Source organism: Myotis daubentonii, chromosome 3 (genome assembly GCF_963259705.1).
Source record: "Myotis daubentonii chromosome 3, mMyoDau2.1, whole genome shotgun sequence".
NCBI classification, from domain to species: Eukaryota; Metazoa; Chordata; class Mammalia; order Chiroptera; family Vespertilionidae; genus Myotis; species Myotis daubentonii.
In genome coordinates, this window is record NC_081842.1 from 173,969,798 (window position 1) to 173,990,288 (window position 20,491).

The 20,491-nt window shown below is 42.9% G+C and overlaps 1 protein-coding gene across 1 annotated transcript in view; it reads right to left on the reverse strand.

The window, feature by feature from the left end:
* The window catches only part of UBE2U (ubiquitin conjugating enzyme E2 U), a 37,758-nt gene that overhangs the window by 11,781 nt on the left and 5,486 nt on the right, over nt 1-20,491 (reverse strand). Inside the window, exons 4-6 of the mRNA XM_059686086.1 lie at nt 18,010-18,107; nt 5,188-5,308; nt 2,229-2,280 (exon numbers count right to left, since the gene is read on the reverse strand). Of these exons, the coding sequence (XP_059542069.1) occupies nt 2,229-2,280; nt 5,188-5,308; nt 18,010-18,107 (271 nt within the window). The remainder of the gene's footprint in view (nt 1-2,228; nt 2,281-5,187; nt 5,309-18,009; nt 18,108-20,491) is intronic.

Here is a 20,491-nt window from a genome sequence, read left to right on the forward strand (position 1 = left end):
GCTGAGGATCACCTTGTTGATTTCCAGAAAAATACTGCTAAGATTTTGACTGAGATTGAATTGAATCCATAGATTAATTTGGGAAGAATTGGCATTATAGTAATGTTGACTCTTCCCAAGTTGCAAACATTGTATATCTCTATTTCTTTAGGTCTTTAACATTTCCCCCCAGATTTTACAGTTTTCAATATAGTTGTCTTTGTTAAATTTTGTTGTTGTAGCAGTGTTTTTAAAATTTCATTTTCTATGTGTTGGTTGCTAGTATACAAAAATATAGTTGATTTTTAAATGTTCACCTTGTAGTCAGGGTTGTTGCTGAATTCACTCATTAATCTTCAAGCTTTGTATTTTCATTTTGATTTTACTATGTAAATAATCCTATTATCCTATATAATAAAACCCTAATATGCAAATTGATCCAACTTCAGAACTGGTTGCTATGACGTGCACTGACCACCAGGAGGCAGACATTCAATGCAAGAGCTGCCCCCTGGTGATCAGTGTGCTCCCACAGGGGGAGCTCTGCTCAGCCAGAAGCCGGGCTCATGGTTGGCGAGAGCCACGGCAGCGGTGGGAGCCTCTTCCACCTTGGTGGCAGCTCTAAGGACCCTTCGGGGGATGTCTACCTGCCAGCTTAGGCCTGGGCGGGCCTAAGCTGGCAGGTGCACAACCCCTAAGGGGTCCCGGACTGTGAGAGGGTGTAAGCCAGGTTGAGGGATCGCCCCCTGCCCCCAGTGCACGATTGTCGTGCACCGGACCTCTAGTCCGTTAATAAAGATACTTACTTCATTCTTTCCAAACTTCAGAGCTTATCTTCCTTTTCCTTGCCTCATTGCACTAGCTAGGACCTCCAGTATAGTGTTAACTAGAAGTGGTGATAATGGGATACTTGTCTTGTTCCTAAACTCAGAAGAAAAAGCGTTCCAACATTTCACATTTAAGTATAAGGTTATTGGGATAAGGAAATTATCTTTCATTCTTAGCTTGCTGAGAAATTTTATCATGAATGGGTGTTAAATTCTAGCAAATATATTTTCTGGATTAACTGAGATCATTTTGTGGGCTCCCCCTTATTTAACAGAGTGAGTTACACTGATTGATTTTCAAATTTTAACCCACCTAACTTTCCTGAAATCAAGCCCCCTTGGTCATGATGTAGTATCATGTTTTATTTATCAGTGGATTCAATTTGCTAATATTTTGATTAGATTTATGCACCTGTGTTTCTGAGAGATATTGGTCTATAATTTGTCTTTTTAAAAAATATATTTTATTGATTTTTTTACAGAGAGGAAGGGAGAGAGATAGAGAGTTTGAAACATTGATGAGAGAGAAACATCGATCAGCTGCCTCCTGGACAACCCCTCCTGGGGATGTGCCCGCAACCCAGGTACATGCCCTTGACCGGAATCGAACCCCGGGGCCCTTCAGTCCAAAGGCTGACGCTCCATCCACTGAGCCAAACCGGTTAGGCTATAATTTGTCTTTCTTGAAATAATCTCATATTTTAGAATCAGAGTTTGGAAGTTTGGAAGTATACCCATTTCCTCCACCCACTGAAAAAAGTTATGATACCTTTATTCAAATAAATTTTTTTTGAAATAACTAGATTTATAAAAAGAGTTGCAAAGATAGTTGACTATTTTTAGATTAACTTAAAGTATAACTTGCATTCAGTAAAACACAGATATTAAGCATACAAATTGATGACTGTTGACAAAAGACTACATCTATATAACCAGAAAGCCAAACAACATATACCTGCAGAACGATATAGGAGAACACTGACCTATACCTGGTGCGTGGGTTCAAGGCTGAATTTATGCCACATTGTCAGGTTGTCTCCCAAAAGGTACAGTGGCTTCTGCCCTCACCCTCACCATTTTCTCTAGAACCTACCTTCTCCTAAATCGCTTGGATTTCTGCTGTCTACAATCATTTGTACTCACTATGTTCACAACATGCTTTTTCTTTTCAACACTATCAAAATTAAAAGACTAGGTGAGTTCATATAGTTCCTTTCAACATTAATGTAATCACCTAGAAAGAATTCAATAATTTTCCACATTCTCCCTGAAAACATTTTAAAAATGTATTGTAAGAGGAAAGATATCTACTTCCTTTTCTGAGTCAAAAAATAATTCAATTATGAGAGATCATGTAAACAGTTTAAATAAACAGCCCTTTAGTAAATAAACTGCCATAGAATTGTATGAAGAAAAACTTACCTGATTAATTTATCTGAGTCTTTCAATAAATCAGAGCTGCTGTCTTTATTAACTGTGAAGAAAAGATTCTGCTTTACTTAGAAGATTGAATACATGGCTTTATGTGCACTCTTTCCAAACCCTCAATAAAATGGTAATAGGGGAATTAAAATAAGGTATAAAACCTCAGGGAGAGCCAACAAAGATGGCAAGAAAAAAATTTCAAGATGGAAACCGGTGGAAAGGGCTAACTGTCTAGCAGGATGTAGATATCTGAAACCTAACTACGTGATGGGTGAGGGTGGAGGGGGTGGGAGGGTGGGGGCAATAAAAAGCAGGCAGATTTACACTTCAGAATGTGAGGAACAATCCAGAAACTGGAGGTGCCAGATACCTCAGAAAGGTGAGAGGAACAGCGCAGCGAACCAAGATCGACCCCCTCATCCTGTGCACCCAGATGGTCACCACTGCCCAGGTAGGAGGAAGGAGGTGTACTCTCTAGAGAAACTGAGTCAGAGAGGCTCAAGCCTGGAGGAGACTAGGCACAAAGCAGAACAAGAGTGTGGTAAGGGACTGAAAGTGGTGACTAAATCAAATAATTCATATTGAAGAGATAAGATGCCCACTCTCCCCCACTGTCCTGCTCCCAGAGTGTGAGCAGCTAGCATCTCTCTCCCAGATTTATCTCAGGGGAAATAGTCAAGCCTAACTAAAGGCTTCAAGCCTAACCAATGGTAACTAATGGTACCCTCCACGGAATAACCCTGCAATGAAACAAAACCGTCCACAAGTCCAGTCTGTAGTTAAATAGTCCCCATCTTTTTAATGACTGATTTCCATTCACCATATGTTCATCATATGAATAGTCAAAGATCCTAGACATTTGAGTAAATTCAATTATCATGAAAGAGAGTCATCAAAACAAATAAACAGGGAGGAAAACAGAGACATACTTTTCTGAAAATTTTCTAGAATATAGAACAAAAAAACAAAGAGATGGATAACAGGAAAAAGTAGATTTTTTTAAGAATTAAAGGATCAATAGATCCCACATCTAAGTATCTGGATATTTAAATGAAAGCACAGGGAAAATGAAGGGGAAATAAATTATAAAAGAAATTACATAAGAAAAATGTCCAGAACTAAAGGGTTAAAGTTTTAAAAATCAGATTTAAACCACCTATCAAATGCCCTACATATGAACCAAGGAGAAAAACAAAACAAAACAAAACAAAACAAAACACACACAAAAACTACATCAAGAAACGTTATCAAGAAAGTTCTGATCACTGGGAATAAAGAGAAGAATTGAAAGCTTCCAGAAAGACAATCTATTGCATGTGAGCAACTGGCCATCTGAAGGAAATCAGGGTTCTCAGGAGCAACCCTGGCAACAAGAAGGCAACAGGATCTTTACAACTGAGAGGAAACTGTCTCCAAACCTGCCAAAGCATTATCTGTGTTGTTGCTCACTTGCTGGGCGATTTGGCAATTTGGACAGCTTCTCTGTGTGGTTTGATGGCAACGTTGAAGAAGTGAAAGGGGTGAAGGCTGACGCCTACCAGACAGGAGGACAAAAGGAAAGGACCATTTTTGTTTAGTTTCCTTCTCATCCTTTCTCTCTGCAGGGCAAACACAAAATCGGTTGCATAGAATCATCTGTTGTAGAAAATGCTTTTAAAACGAGCTTTTAAATTTCCATTCACCAGAATATGGACATAGCTTTGTTACAGAATCTCTCTTTATAATGATAGTCCTGCAGGGCTCAACAAAAGGTTAAGTGATATGTATCCTTCCTGCATTCATTCATAAATGATTACTGAGTGCAGAGGATACAGAGGATACAGCCGTGGATGCGACGGTGTTCTGGTAAGGTTACAAATGTGGTCAGGGTAAAGCAATGTGACTCCTCTGTGTACAAACAGGCCTCAAAACCGTCAGGGAATGTTTGAGGAACCTCCTGGCAATCATGACAAACCAGAAAAGATGCCTGATCCAAACGGCTTCATTTGCAGCAGACCCAGAAGCCCCGTGGAGAAACATCTGAACTTGGTTCCAATTGTACAGACCTAGCTAATGGACCAGCAGGTTTTAGAAGGGGACCGGGAAAAGAGAGAATGGGCATCTGAGAGATAAAACACATGAGAGAGAAGTAAGAACAGAGGAATAAGTTGAAACAGCAAGGCCTGCTGACTAAAGAGGTGATGATGCTGGCTACTATGCAAGGTTGTGCACTGCAGAAGAGGAGGGGCAGGATAGAAAGGAAATAACCATGTTACTACGGGCCCAACCCTCCCTTGTGGCAAACCCTTCTGGGCACACGAGCCAACAGCCTTGTTCTGCTAACTGCAGAAACAGGAGCCATAAAGGTGATGGAGTTAGGAGTCATGTAGAGGTTACTGGCAGAATGAAAGTCATCAAACCAAGGGTATCTTATAAACATTAGTCAATAGAGAGAAAGACTGAAGAGCTTCAGATACCATTTCCACATAGTCACTTAGAAGGAATACCTGGAGGTGGTGGAGGGTAGGGGGTGGGCGTACTGTCTAAAAAAAAAAAAAAAAGAAAGAAAAATAAAGAAAAAGAAAAAAGCTGAGCATTTTGCTAATCAAGAGGAAGGGAATCCCAGATCAGTAATACCTGGGGTGCTGCCAGGGAAACCTAGGAAATATCCATTATAGATCAAAGAATTAAAACTAGATGTCGTAGCTTTATGATGGCTAGACTAGTTTTAACTGGCACCAGCCATGCATTTGACCATTACATTTAAAGATACTAAGCTGACAATCTTTGATAATCTTTAAAAAAGATCACATAATTGGCTTGACAGAGAGGTACAGTAGGGGAGATCTTAGTATAATTTCATTACTGAAAATGGATACAAGAAAATATTTTTTTATATAACAGTTATTTGCTAGATCATTTATCTGCTATAAATATATAAATAATAACTGGCAAATGATAAGTAGGCATTTCTTACATGTTAATTTCTCACGGAAAAGTTTCTGAACTATTCGTTTGTATACAGTTTCACTTTCAAGCAGTGTTTGGGCTGCTTGCAGATTCACTGGATTTTCTAGCACTGGATTAGAAAGCATAACCTATAAGAAAAAATAAGGGACACAGTGTTTTTTTTAAGTAAATTTTTTCTCGAAGCAAAAAGAGCAACCAATACATACACTGTTCAAGAAGCATTTATTAAACGCCTACAACATATCTACCCAAAGATGATACAAACACAATTAGGCAGGGTCCCTACTCTCAAGAAACTCTTGATCTTGTCTTCTTTGTTAATTTTATTTTTCAATTACAGTTGACATTCAATGAAAGCATATCGTTGGTTGAGGATTAAAAAAAGAAAGAAAGAAACTACTACAGATACCAAATTAATCATTTGATGATCTAGAGCAGTGGTTCTCAACCTTCCTAATGCTGCAACCCTTTAATACAGTTCCTCATGTTGTGGTGACCCCCAACCATAAAATTATTTTCATTGCTACTTCATAACTGTAATTTTGCTACTGTTATGAATCGTAATGTAAATTTCTGATATGCAGGATGTATTTAGGTGACCCCTAAATACATCCTGTGAAAGGGGTTGTTCGACCTCCAAAGGGGTCGTGACCCACAGGTTGAGAACCGCTGATCTAGAGGGATAATGAAATGAACACAAGCCTTAATACATAATTTTGTTTTATCTGTTACCCAAATATACCCTCATGTGTAAATGTAAAGTTTTATTTTTTTCATTTTTAAATGTATTTTTATTGTTGATAGTATTACAGATATCTCCCCATTTTAAAGCTTTATTTTTTAATGGAAATGTTTTAATATTTTTTAATGTTTAGTTCCCTTTATACCTAAATCCAATTTAAATTTATGTGATAGGAAGGAGTTAGTTATAGGCAGTAACTTGTAATTTGCTTTGATCCTAATGTTTGGCTCATGAATGTACAGTATAAAACCAAGATCAAATTCAATAAATGGTTCTAGGAAAGAGAGAAACCTTGATGTGAGAGGGAAACATCCATCAGTTGCTTTCTGTATGCACTTCAACCAAGGATCGAACCAGCAACCTAGGTATGTCCCTGAATAGGAATCGAACCTGAAACTCCATGAGATATCATGCAGGTCCTTACTTGGACCCTTATATCTCAGAGGCATTAAAGGTGTGAAAAATCCTTCTCTTGCCCAGCCAGTGTGGCTCAATTGGTTGAGCGCCAATCCATAAACCAAGAGGTCACTGGTTTGATTTCCAGTTGGGGCACATGCCCAGGTTTCAGGCTCAATTCCCAGTGGGGGGCATGCAGCTGATCAATGTTTCTCTCTCATTGATGTTTCTATCTCTCTATCACTCTCCCTTCCCCTCTCTCTAAAAATCAGTAAACACATATTTTTTAAAAAACTGTACTCATGCTTGGAATTCTCTGATGTCCTTTCCTGCCACATCCCTTCTCCTTCTTCCATTGTATTCCTCTGAGTGACTCTTCTGCCTTCCTCTTCTATTGTTAAGGGTTTATGCGATCACTTTGGGCTCCCCTGCATCATTCAGGATAACCTTCTGATTTCAAGGTCAGTTGATTAGTAACTTTCACTCCATCTGCAAAGTCCTTTCACAGCACTACCTAGATTGTTTGATTGAATAACCAGAGGATGGGAGACAAATGGGATATCTTTAAAATTCTGCCTATCCTATCTAATAAAAGACAAAAAGGGTAATTGACCGTACCTTCGCTATGCTTCCCATTGGCTAATCAGGGCGATATGCAAATTAACTGCCAAGAAAGATGGCGGTTAACCGCCCGAGCCCAGCCTGTGATCGCGAAGTGCGAGCCCCGGCCACAGGCACGGTGGCACCCTGGGCACCTGGTCACCCCAGCACCTGACATGCAAAGGTCGGGGATGAAATGACTTTTCCCAACCACGTCTGCAAATATCCTGGGGAAGGCATCACTGAAGAGTTCACAACTCTCTTACTTGGCAAGGAAGAAAAAAGCTGGCAACAGAAACAATCCCTTACATCAAAGTTAAGGACCCTCTGAGTAAAAAAGAATATTTCCAACATAAATGAGGGAGAAGACAAAAATAATAGGTTCTCATGACTTCCACTGAAGTTTGAGCATATGACAGAGTCAAAACGAACATACAAATTAAAACAGATAGTGGACATTCACTGTCACTGTTTGTTCCAATAGCAGCAATGCTTATGTGATAATATAGTTTAACAAACATACAAAACAAGTCACATGATAAGAGAGGTTCGGCATCTAAAGTAAATTGAATATGTTCTTTAAAAATTTTCATGTCCTCCCCTCTGACTATAATTCTTAATTTTCCAATCAGAAAATTACCCCAGGTGATCCAGTAACATGTAGAACCTAACTTATTTAAAAAAACAAACATCCCAACCATTTTTAAAATATTTAAATTGATATTTTAGGGTTAAAATTATAGAAGATATTTAGATCCAAATATATTTTCTGAATAGAAAATATTTCAGTTTTTGATTTAAAAAAATAAACATAAAAAAATATATGTGACACATTTTCCCAAGGAACTCTGAATTAGTACCTTTCCCTCTAACTTTCTTCAAATTAAGAGAATCTATGGAGTTCCCTATACTGCACAAGTTTTAATGAAAGAAAATAAGACTTTCTAAGAGCATCAAATACATGTTTTCTTATTTACAAACATATATACTCTTCTCTCTCTTTCTCTCTCTCTCTCTCTAAAATATATTCTTACTGATTCAGAGAGGAAGGGAGAGGGAGAGAGATAGAAACAACAATGATGAGAGAGAATCATTGATCGGCTGCCTCCTACACGCCCCATACTGGGGATCAAGCCCACAACCCGGGCATGTTGCCTGACCTGGAATCAAACTGTGACTTCCTGGTTCATAGGCCAATGCTAAACCACTGAGTCACACTGGCCGGGCTCAATTCTTATTTATAAATTCATTCCAAGGACATATACAGCTTGAAAAGCTTTGGAAGTAGTTTAAAAAAAACCTAGCTTTTAAGTAACAAGAAAACAGTTATAGAAGAAAGTTTAAATTAAAAGAAAACAATTGTTTTAATTTATTCAAGAGTGGGAACATCCTCCATGAAAATGTGTACCTTGACTGTGGATGGCTGGGTGGCCTTACCACACCTTAGGAATTCAAATGCTTTTTACAATGAAAAGAAATAGAGTTTCATCTCATTTCTCTCCCAGGGTAGATGTCTGTCAATAAAAGGTGGACATCAATAAAAGGAGGGGCTTGCACAATCAATCCAGAAAGTCAGCAATCTATGAATAATCCAGAACCGAGTATTTATCTCCTCTGCCACACACCCTCCCTCCCAGCCAGTGAGCAAGATAATTACTCTCAAGTCAAGCTAAGTGCCCCCCAGTCACAATGGCCCAATGCTGACATACAAAGCATACAAATAATTCTCACTCTGGCATAAAAGTGACAACTTTCTTGGAAGAAAACCAGATACTGTAAATTTCTCAAAGTCTTCCTGAAACATTTTTTAAAGTAATTTTTACTTCTTTAGAAAAAATGCATACATGGGAAACCCTCTGTAATAAAAGGCCCATTCTATAAAATTTTACCTGGTCCTACTCATATCTGCAATCATAATCATATTTACAGACAAATATATTTATACTAATAAAAAAGTAATATGCTAATTAGACTGGGAGACCTTCCAAGAGACCTTCCAGATGTTATTCTGGACAAAGCCATGGTGGTGGGGCCAAGGTAGAGGCGGTTAGAGGCCAAGAGGGGAGGGCAGTTGTGGGTGATCAGGCTGGTAGGGGGCGGGGCCGTTGGGGGTAAGCAGACCAGCAGGGGGGCCAGTTGGGGGCAAGCAGGCCATTAGTGGGGGTCAGTTGGAGGTGATCAGGACAGTGAGGGGGCAGTTTGGAGTGAGCAGGCCAGCAGAGGGACAGTTGGGGATGAGCAGGCTAGTGGGGAGGGAAGGTAGGGGTGAGCAGGCCAGCAGGGGGGGCAGTTTGGGGTGATCAGGCTGGCAGGGGGCATTTAGGGGCAGGCAGGCTGGCAGCAGGGAGGGCAGTTGGGGGCAAATAGGTGGGCAGGCAGAGTGGTTAGAGGCAATCAGGCATGCAGGCAGGCAGGTGAGCGGTTAGGAGCCAGCAGTCCCGGATTGCGAGAGGGATGTCCGACTGCTGGTTTAGGCCCGATCCCTGTAAATTGGCAGTAGGACATCCTTTGAGGGGTCCCAAATTAGAGAGGGTGCAGGCCAGGCTGAGGAACACACCCTTCCCCGTGCATGAATTTCATGCACCAGGCCACTAGTCCTATATAATAAAAGCCTAATATGCTAAGTATCCGGTCGTCTGTTCAACCAATCAAAGCGTAATATGCTAATCATATTCTAAGGCTGCTCAACCGCTCGCTATGACGTGTACTGACCACCAGGGGGCAGATGCTCCAACTGGTAGGTTAGCTTGCTGCTGGGGTCTGGCCAATCAGGACTGAGTGAGACAGGCCAGACATGTCCTGGAGCCCCCCTGCGGTCCCTCTCCGGCTGGCCAACCTTCCGTGTCCCTCCCTGGCCCCGATTGTGTACCAATGGGGTCCCTTGGCCTGGCCTCCACCCTCTTGCAATCTGGGACCCCTTGGAGGATATTTGAGAGCCAGTTTCAACCCAATCCTGCAGGCCAGGCTGAGGGACTTCACTGGTGCATGAATTTGTGCACTGGGCCTCTAGTGATAATATAAGCACCTCTGGACAAAATAGGGAAAATAGGGGACCAGCAGTAACCAAAACTTAATAGTTCTGCTAGACCATGATTGTTTTACCTGGCACCTCAAAGTTAATATTAGCCTAAATTGGAAATATTATTCAATAGTTCAGTATTTAGAATATTATATTATAACATGAAAACTATATAATACAGTGTAGCCAAAATATATAGCTAACTAACAGAATACCTAAGTGTAGACACAGGTCAAAGTGGGTAATTGTGACTTAAGAGTCATGGAAATGATGGCAATCTTTCACCAATGAAAGCAATAATTTGACATCTGATATTTCAAAAGCAATAATAATTTTCTATTTGAGTATTCCTATTTGGAAAACACATTTGAGCTACATTTCCAAAAATATTATAATTGCTTAAATCAGGATTCAATGTGAACTGCACTATACCTTTCAAAGTGGGTGGGAAGCAGATGAAACTTATCTACCAGAGCAAGCTTTAGGCTTTTGGCTGGAAAGATAATTTTACTCAGAGAGAAACATCTGGTAAAGTTTATTCAATAGTCTTCACATTGACACTGTGCCTAAGACCTTTTCACATAATGTGTACACATGCTACTAAGTCTACTTAATGATTTTTAAGAACTGGAATATAAGGAATATATTAAAGTGCATAAATCAGAAGCCCTGGTAAAAAATAAAAATCCAACTTTTAAATTAGCCATGTGATAGTATAAAATAAGGGAGGAAGCTCTGCAGAGGGTAAGTTCAAAGATCTGAAGCATCAGTAAACAACTTCACCAGTAAGCATATTTTCTAGTATCTAATTAATTAAAGCCCAGAAATTAATTCATTCTGTGGATGGGTGTTGATAATTACCTTTGCATTATATATGTAAGTATTAAAAAATTAAGATTATAAAAAATCTAGGAGATGATTAGTATATTGGGATGTTAAAATATTTTAAACACTATTTCAAGTATCACTCCCTATTTAAAATAAGGTTTTCTGTTGATTTTTTTAGAAGAGAGGGAGAGGGATAGAGAGATGGAAACATCAATGATTGATGGGATGCCTCCTGCATGCTCCCTACTAGGGATTGAGCCCACAACCCGGACATGTGCTCTGACTGGGAACTGAACCGGTGACCTCTTGGTTCCTGGATCGACGCTTAACCACTGAGCCACATCAGCCAGGCAAGTATCACTCCCTTGAATAACAATATGATCATTTTAAATGTGTCTCACCTATTATTTAAGGGAAAGTAATCAGAAATTATGGCCTATACTTGTACTGTTCATTACAGCAGTCTCTAGTCACACGTGACAATTTAAATTACTTAAAATTATAAACTCAGTTCCTCATTACACTAGCCCAGGGGTGGGCAAACTTTTTGACTTGAGGGCCACAATGTGTTCTTAAACTGGACCGGAAGGCCGGAACAAAAGCATGGATGGAGTGTTTGTGTGAACTAATATAAATTCAAAGTAAACATCATTACATAAAAGGGTACGGTCTTTTTTTTTTTTTTTTTTTTTTTTTTTAGTTTTACTCATTTCAAACGGGCCGGATCCGGCCCGCGGGCCGTAGTTTGCCCACAGCTGCACTAGCCACTGTGCAAGTGGCCAGTAACCACATGTGACTAGTGGCTACTATATTGGACAGCACGGATCAAGGACATTTCCATCCATACAGAAAGTTCTATTGGGCCACACTGACCTTGAAAGGACTATTAAATAGCTATCAAAATATTAACTGCGGTAATATGGAAGTTACTTGAGATAAAATGTTAAGTGAAAAAGAAATAGGCTATATAATTTATACATGTATGTCATAACTGCAACCATGTAAAAATTCAGGTTCCTTCCCTCCTTCATGTTACTTAGTACCTGCTGAATGTCAACATTGCCCTGGGTGTTGGTGGGGGTAGGGGGGCAGTAAAAGATGCGTGAGACCTGTTCCCTGACCTTGAGGAGCTTGTAGTCCAATGAAGAAAGGCAGATAAGGAAGTAGTCCGTGCATTACACTATCACAGAGCTCTGATGGAAATTTGCAAGGGACGAAGGAAGTCCCTCATAATCCAAAGCCATCAATTCCACCGAGGAAAGGAGATCAAGAAAGACATTCCGGAGGAGCACTTATTTGATCTGACTTTATAATGTGAGTAGTTTGCTAGCCAGACAGACTGAGGAAGAGAAAAGGAGAAAATGGGTTGTCAGTCAGTTAGAGGACTGGCCTAAGCACTTTTTAAGGTCTGAGACTTGCTTAAGTTTGTAACTTTAGAGTTTAGAACTCTAAATGCTTCTAAGTCTGAATTGAACCAAGCACGGGGAGTGAAGGAAGGCATGAAGATGTAATATGAGTGGGATGGCCCAGTGTATTAGATTCCAGGTGTGAGGAGAAGTAAACCATTTGTCAGGCAGCAGAACTGGACTTAACCCTTAGTGAATGTGAAAATGAAGGACTTTAAACAGAAAAATAGGAGAAAAGATCAGAAGAAATTAGTAATAACAGTAGGATTAGGGTTTTTCTTTGTGATTATCAGTAATTTTCCTTTCCTTTCCACTGTCTTAAAAACTTCTGCAGTGTAGGCATATCTGTTTTATAAATCTGTATGAAAAATAAAAAGACAAACAACTTTGTCATCTACTGGCTTCCCATGATGTATTTCCATGACAACACTTGTCGTCACTTTGCATTACTGCTTGAAAGTAAGGACAATCATAAAATTAACTAGCTTTTATTGAGCTATTTTCTTAGACCACACGTGGTTCCAAGTATTTTACATGTGTTAGTTAATTTATTAAATCTATGAGGTAGCTACTAACAGATCCATTTCACTAAGGAAGAGATTGAGATTACTTGGAAGTGAAGAAACTTGTCTAATGGTCCAAACGAGTATGTGGCAAAAACAATCTAATCTCGGAGCCCCAAATTTACCTTGTATTAAATTACTCAGTAATTCAGAATATTCACCATTTCATTCTGGTTTGCCCTCCCTCATTACATTTCGGGACCATTCAGTTTTCTATTCTGAAGGCAGATCCTACTGTGAAGAGGTAGATAGGAATATGACCCAGTTTTAAAAAAATTCAAAAGACCAACCCCAGCTATCTGCATATCATGCTCATTCACTTCCTGAAAGTTTTTGCTCAAATGTCTCCCAGAACATGGCTGGCATACGTGGATGTTCAATATACATTTCTAAAATGAATGAACAAATGAATGAATAGGTGAATGAATGAATGAAACATAGTATCTTTAAAAAGATTAAATTTTACTTGATATATAAAGACTAGTAGCCCGGTGCACGAAATTCATGCACTGGGGTAGGGGTGGGGGGAAGGGCCCCTCAGTCTGGCCTTCAGCCTCTCCAATCTAAGACCCCTCAGGGAATGTCCAACTACCTGTTTGTGCCCACACTTTTAACAGATAACAGCTCCATTGTTGTTTCTTTCTTATGCTTAAAACCATTGGAATTAGTAGGTATTCAGTGTGTGTATACATTTTGGGGGGATACCCTGTTTATCTCTAGTCAGCGGTGAAAGAAACCAACAGCAGATTTGGAACCCCCAGACAGGGAACCTCGCTCACTCCCCACGTCTCCCCACTTCACTTTCCACCTTCGTGGGTAGCAGGAAAATCAACGTTTTCTCTCATTAATTTGGAAAAGCACGTCCTGTCACCCGCTGCCCGGCAGGAGTGCGCTAGGCGCCAAGCAAGCGACGCTCAGTCAGGGCAGCCTTCGCTCATGGGTGCTGGCACCCAAAGTGCACATTCCTCCTCTACAGTCACCCTGACTATCCCACTGTTTCACTGAGAAGGCGGAAATTCCTCTCTGCCTCTGGGTTCTTGATCTTGAACGCTGACCGAAGGCACCTCAGTGAGGGCTGCCCGTGCCCACCAGGTGTGTCTGTCTGCACCTGCTCCTGCCTCAGCACCTGCATTAACCCCCCAGAGGTGATCTCGTAGCTGCACTGGCCTCCATGGGAACAGGACATCACCACTCTGTCCTCTCACTGTCATCTCACAGGTGCCCACCCTCAGCACCCAGAACACCCAGACACTCTCCAAAGGACGTGAGTGAGCACATCAGAGGGGATGTGTGCACATCCTGTGGGGGTGTTAGGCATGCCGGGTTGATGGAAGTATGGTGGAGAGGCGGGGGGAACTTGTGCACACCTTGGTTTGCAACTGTTCCAGGTGTGGGAGGATGACAGTGTGCTGGGGGATGTTCGCATGCCAGGGGGGGATGTGCACACTGGAGGCCTCTGGCTTTGCAGCTTCGCAAATCCCCATGGTGCAGCCAGGAGGATAGCAGTCTGGCCCTCCACGGTGGCTGTCCCTGCGATCCTGCACCTTCTGGGCCAGGAGGTGGATCTTGCGCAGCCACTCCTGGGCGCTGATGGCCTGCAGGCACTACTTCAACTCAGCCTGCAAGCTCCACTTGTGGCGCTCACAGCGGTCACCACCACCATGTGGGGAGTACAGGCCGCCCTCCGCCAGCCTGCCTCCCCTGTCCGGAGGCTCTCTGCGCTGCTCACCTGCCCAGAGTGACTGGGGCTGGGTGGAAGCCAGGCGTCCTGCCCTGCCCAACCCCAGCCGATCCGACCCTGTGAGAGCTGCCACCCCGCCGGGAAGGGTCACGGATTCAGGTCTCGGGACCGCGGACAGCCTCAAGCACTGCCCCCCACTCAGCAGGGTCACAGATCCGTGTCTTGATCCTGTGGATAGCCTCAAGCACTGCCCCCCACCCGGCAGAGTCACAGATCCGTGTCCCGGGGCCGCGGACAGCCTCAAGCACTGCCCCCCACCCGGCAGGGTCACAGATCTGTGTCCTGGGGCCGCGGACAGCCTCAAGCACTGCCCCCCGCCTGGTAGGGTCACAGATCCGTGTCCCGGGGCCGCAGACAGCCTCAAGCGCTGCCCCCCCACCCGCCAGGACATGGATCCGGGTCCGGACCGCGGACAACCTCAAGCACTGCCCCCCGCCCGGCAGAGTCACAGATCCGGGTTCAGGACAACAGACAGCCTCCTGCGGTGCCCCCTGCCCGCCAGGTCACGGATCAGAGTCTGGACCATGGACAGCCTCAAGCACTGCCCCCCGCCCAGCAGGGTCACAGATCCGTGTCTTGATCCTGTGGATAGCCTCAAGCACTGCCCCCCACCCGGCAGAGTCACAGATCCGTGTCCCGGGGCCGCGGACAGCCTCAAGCACTGCCCCCCACCCGGCAGGGTCACAGATCTGTGTCCTGGGGCCGCGGACAGCCTCAAGCACTGCCCCCCGCCTGGTAGGGTCACAGATCCGTGTCCCGGGGCCGCAGACAGCCTCAAGCGCTGCCCCCCCACCCGCCAGGACATGGATCCGGGTCCGGACCGTGGACAGCCTCAAGCGCTGCCCCCAACCCGCCAGGACATGGATCCGGGTCTGGACCGTGGACAACCTCAAGCACTGCCCCCCGCCCGGCAGAGTCACAGATCCGGGTTCAGGACAACAGACAGCCTCCTGCGGTGCCCCCTGCCCGCCAGGTCACGGATCAGAGTCTGGACCATGGACAGCCTCAAGCACTGCCCCCCGCCCAGCAGGGTCACAGATCCGTGTCTTGATCCTGTGGATAGCCTCAAGCACTGCCCCCCACCCGGCAGAGTCACAGATCCGTGTCCCGGGGCCGCGGACAGCCTCAAGCACTGCCCCCCACCCGGCAGGGTCACAGATCTGTGTCCTGGGGCCGCGGACAGCCTCAAGCACTGCCCCCCGCCTGGTAGGGTCACAGATCCGTGTCCCGGGGCCGCAGACAGCCTCAAGCGCTGCCCCCCCACCCGCCAGGACATGGATCCGGGTCCGGACCGTGGACAGCCTCAAGCGCTGCCCCCCACCCGCCAGGACATGGATCCGGGTCTGGACCGTGGACAACCTCAAGCACTGCCCCCCGCCCGGCAGAGTCACAGATCCGGGTTCAGGACAACAGACAGCCTCCTGCGGTGCCCCCTGCCCGCCAGGTCACGGATCAGGGTCTGGACCATGGACAGCCTCAAGCACTGCCCCCCGCCCAGCAGGGTCACAGATCCGGGTCCCAGACCACGGACAGCCTCAAGCACTGCCCCCGCCCAGCAGGGTCACAGATCCGGGTCTCAGACCACGGACAGCCTCAAGCACTGCCCCCCGCCCAGCAGGGTCACAGATCCGGGCCCCAGACCACGGACAGCCTCAAGCACTGCCCAACACCCAGCAGGGTCACAGATCTGGTCCCGGACCGCAGACAGCCTTGCCAACTGCTGCCCACCTTCAGTATGCAAATTAGCCGCCATCTTGTTGCTTCAGGGTGGGGGTCCCCACTGGGGTGCCTGGCCAACCTGGATGAGGGGATGATGGCTGTTTGCAGCTGGTCACACCCCCTTCAGGGTGGGAATCCCCACTGGGGTGCCTAGCCAGTCTGGGTGAGGGGCTGAGGGCTGTTTTCAGGCTGGCGGGTGACTGAAGCTCCCAACCTCTCCTTTTTTTCTTTTTTTTCTTTTATTCTGGGATTTATTTACCTTCTATGGCTGTCACTGGGGCTGAGAGCCGGCTTTAGCTCTGAGGCTAGGCTCCAGCTCTGAGTCCTTGGCTGCTGAAAGCAGGGATCTGGGTTTGTTTGGGTTCTATAATTGTAACACTGTTGCGATACTGCTGGCTGAAGCCTGGCTAGCTGAAAGCAGGTTTCTGGAGCTTGTTTAGCTTCTATAATTGCAACATAGTTGCTAGAGTTGCAGCTCAAAGGCCGGCAGTGGCAGGCGGGGAACCTTGGCTTCCTCCATCACTGGAGCAAGCAAGCCTCCTGTTCGCTTCAGCTGCCTGGCTGCCGGCCGCCATCTTGGTTGGCAGTTAATTTGCATATTGCCCTGATTAGCCAATGGGAAGCATGTCGGAGGTATGGTTAATTACCATGTTTGTCTATTATTAGATAGGATGACTAGACAGAAAACTATTTTATTTCAATTAAAAAATAAGAAATGGGAGAAATAAAATTTTTATTATAATTCTACCACTGAGAAAATTCAATTAAGCCGTAATACTTTATTCTCCAAGTATTTCAGATAATCAAACTCCAGATATTAATGATGAGCTGGACAGAAGTAGTCTAAGCAAGTGACACTGAAGTCATTCACTTGGGCATGGATGAGAAAGGAGGCTCCCTGAGGGTCAAGAAAAACACCACACCAAGGCATATTGCTAAGGACCACGGATCCAAGAAGTAAAGGGAGCAGGCTAGAAACAGGCATCTGCCGGAGGGGAGGGGAAAATCCGTGGTTTAACTGCTCACTGGATGAACAAGCAAAACAGAAACAGACTCATAGATACAGAGAACATTTTGGTGGTTGCCAGATGGGTGGGGGGGGGGGCGGTGGGGGGATCGGTGGAAAAGATGAAGGGATTAAGAAATACAAATTTGTTGTTACAGCATAGTCATGGGGATGTAAAGTACAGCATAGGGAATACAGTCAATAATATTCTAGTAACTACCTATGGTGTCAGAGGGCTAATAGATTTATCAGGATGATCACTTGGTAAGTTATATAATGTCTAATCCCTGGGGTGTATGTACATCTGAAACTAATATAATATTGTATGCCAACTGTAATTGAACAATAAGAAATGATTTTAAAACAAGAAAGCCTATAAAAGAGCAAATGCCTAGCACTGTCAGAAACGTAAGATAAAACTGATCACTTGAAGTTGTAGTCACTTGATTCACTTCTCTGAAGAAGGCAGGTTCGTGAATGAGAAAGGATCTAAAGGCCTGTTCAACACTATGAAGTGAAATTAGGAACCAAAAGAAAACGTAAGACTATATTTCCAGAATTAAAACCATCCAAACAGTTCTTTTCTTCTTGTATAAAGTAGGTATTCTTTGGTTGTCAATTTAAAATAATAGTCTTTATAATTCAAGTTCCATTTTTATAGTCTTGATATAGAAATATTAGTGATTTAAACAAGCTTACTTGAGTCTTTCAAACATTTAAATATGCATTATATGTTTTATTTTTTATATTTTGAATAACTGAGATAATTAAAAGAATTAAAGAGGGCATGTATATTAATCTCTTCTTACCTGGAGGGTGAGTAAGATGCTGCTCAATGTATAGCTTGTTTTCCACTTACGAGGGTCGTCCAAAAAATCTATACAGGGTTGACCAGTATGTTGGTCTACTGTATTAAAATAATACATGAATAGTAATATGTATATAATAAAATTATTATCTAAAGTTTACGAACACCAAAATCTGACAAGCAGTTAGAAAGCAAATGACAAAGCAGAAAAATTATGTGCAATGAATATGCCAGTTAACACAGTGTAACTATTAAAAGCATGGACTTTCAGCCCTGGCCAGTGTGGCTCAGTTGGTTGGGCTTTAAAACTGTTGTATGTTAAAAGTGAAATTATGGCTCTAACCGGTTTGCCTCAGTGGATAGAGCATCATCGGCCTGAGGACTGAAAGGTCCCAGGTTTGATTCCGGTCAAAGGCATGTACCTTGGTTGCGGGCACATCCCCAGTAGGGAGTGTGCAGGAGGCAGCTGAGTCAATGTTTCTCTCTCATCTATGTTTCTAACTCTCTATCCCTCTCCCTCTCCCTTCCCCTCTATAAAAAAAAATCAATAAAAAAATATTTTTTAAAAAGTGAAAATATGATTCAGCGGTGAAAGAAAAGGTGAAAAAATGGTATAAAATGTGTTGCTGAAAAATACTCATCATCCTTCAATATCTACTCTTCCTCTCTTCCATTTCCTCTCTGTAATAAGACTAGACATGCCCCAATACCCATTACCCTACTCTGTTTAGATGAATACATGGTTGCTCAGACTATTTTCTCCTGCCTCCCCTCTAGCAAGAAGCCTTGTGACTAAGTTTTAATCGTGGGATATCAACAGAAGTAAAGTATATAACTTTTGGATCATATTTTCTTAAGGAAATTGCTTTACTTTCTCTTTACCCCTTCCCCAATGGCTGGACATTGGTGTTAAACAGTAAATGCTTTAGATCCAGAAACAGAAGTCATAGATTGAGGATGGCAAAACTTCCCTGCCAACTTTGTCCTATTATGTGTATATTGGAAAGTTATATGGAAGCTTGGCCTCTGCACTAATACAGTTAATTAAGTCAACCTGTATTTTTTAAAAACAAAGAATAGAGTTAAATATGCAAAACAAAACTATAGAATAACCAGAAGAAAGTTAAAATAATTTGATTGTGTTTTGGAAAGAACTTCTAAACTTAAAGATAACTGTAAGAATCTCAAAGGACAAGACTAATAAATATGACTATATAAAATTTTAAAAATCCCAAATGTAAAAAAACCCCAAGCACCAATAAAATTTAAAAATGACAAATGGAGAAAAATATTTGCAACACCTACAACAATGTGATAACATTTTAAATAATCCAGACAATTCAAGAAATCAAAAACACAATAAAGAGATATGAAAAAATGTTAAACTCACACATATTAAAAAAGCGCATATTAAAATAACGGATTCTTATTAAATTGTCAAAAAAATATTTCTCCAAAGTTACAATGTCCAGAATTGGAGAGCAGTAAAATATGAACTTTATATGTGCTTCCTGGTGGGATTACAAATAACATCAGTGAAAGGCAATTAGGTTGTATGTATCTAAAGACTTAGAACTGAGCACACAGTTTATGGTGTATGGGGCTAATAACATTCCTCCCCTCCAAGGTGTGTATATAATAAATAGAGTGTTAAAAGATGCAAGTGAAAAGTATCAACTTCATGATACGTAATACTGAAATGAAGAATGCTGATCAATGCTTTAATCAAGTTCCACAAAAGTCTCCCTGATTTGAACTTAACCCCTCAAATGGAGGCCTGCCTAGGTTTCCTGCCTGAAGATACAGAGACAGTGCCCATTCTAAGGTCCGGCTTATTAGAAGGAAAGTTTTGAGAAAGTGCTGAGCCACACATGCTCAATTCTTTCTCAGATCTCCCCAATTAGGTAAGTCATTCCTCCTCCTGGGAGGGGTAAGGGAGAGAAAGAAGAGCAATCACAAGTTTTCCCATATTTCCTCCTCTTCTTTACTAATGCATAAAAATGCAACAGATTCTTGTGTATTAATTTTGTATATGCTGCAGCTTTATCAAATTTGTTTATTAGTTCCAACAGTTTCTGAGGGGGGGGCTTTATTAATGTTTTTTTTTTTAAATATATATATACAATATCAGGCCATGTGCAAATGACAGTTTTACTTCTTCCTTTCCAGTTTGGATGCCTTTTATTTCTTTCTCTCACCTAATTGCTTTGGCTAAAACTTTTAATACTATCTATACTAATAAAAGGGTAATATGCTAATTAGGCCAGACATCTTCCGGACGTCCTCTGGACAAAGCCGTGGTGGGGGCCGAGGCAGAGGTGGTTAGGGGTGATCAGGCTGGCAGCGTAGAGCAGTTAGGGGGATCAGGCTGGCAGGGGAGAGCAGTTAGGAGGATCAGGCTGGCAGGCAGAGGTGGTTAGGGGTGATCAGGCTGGCAGGGGTCCCAGACTGGAGAGGGTGCAGGCCGGGCTAAGGGACCCCCA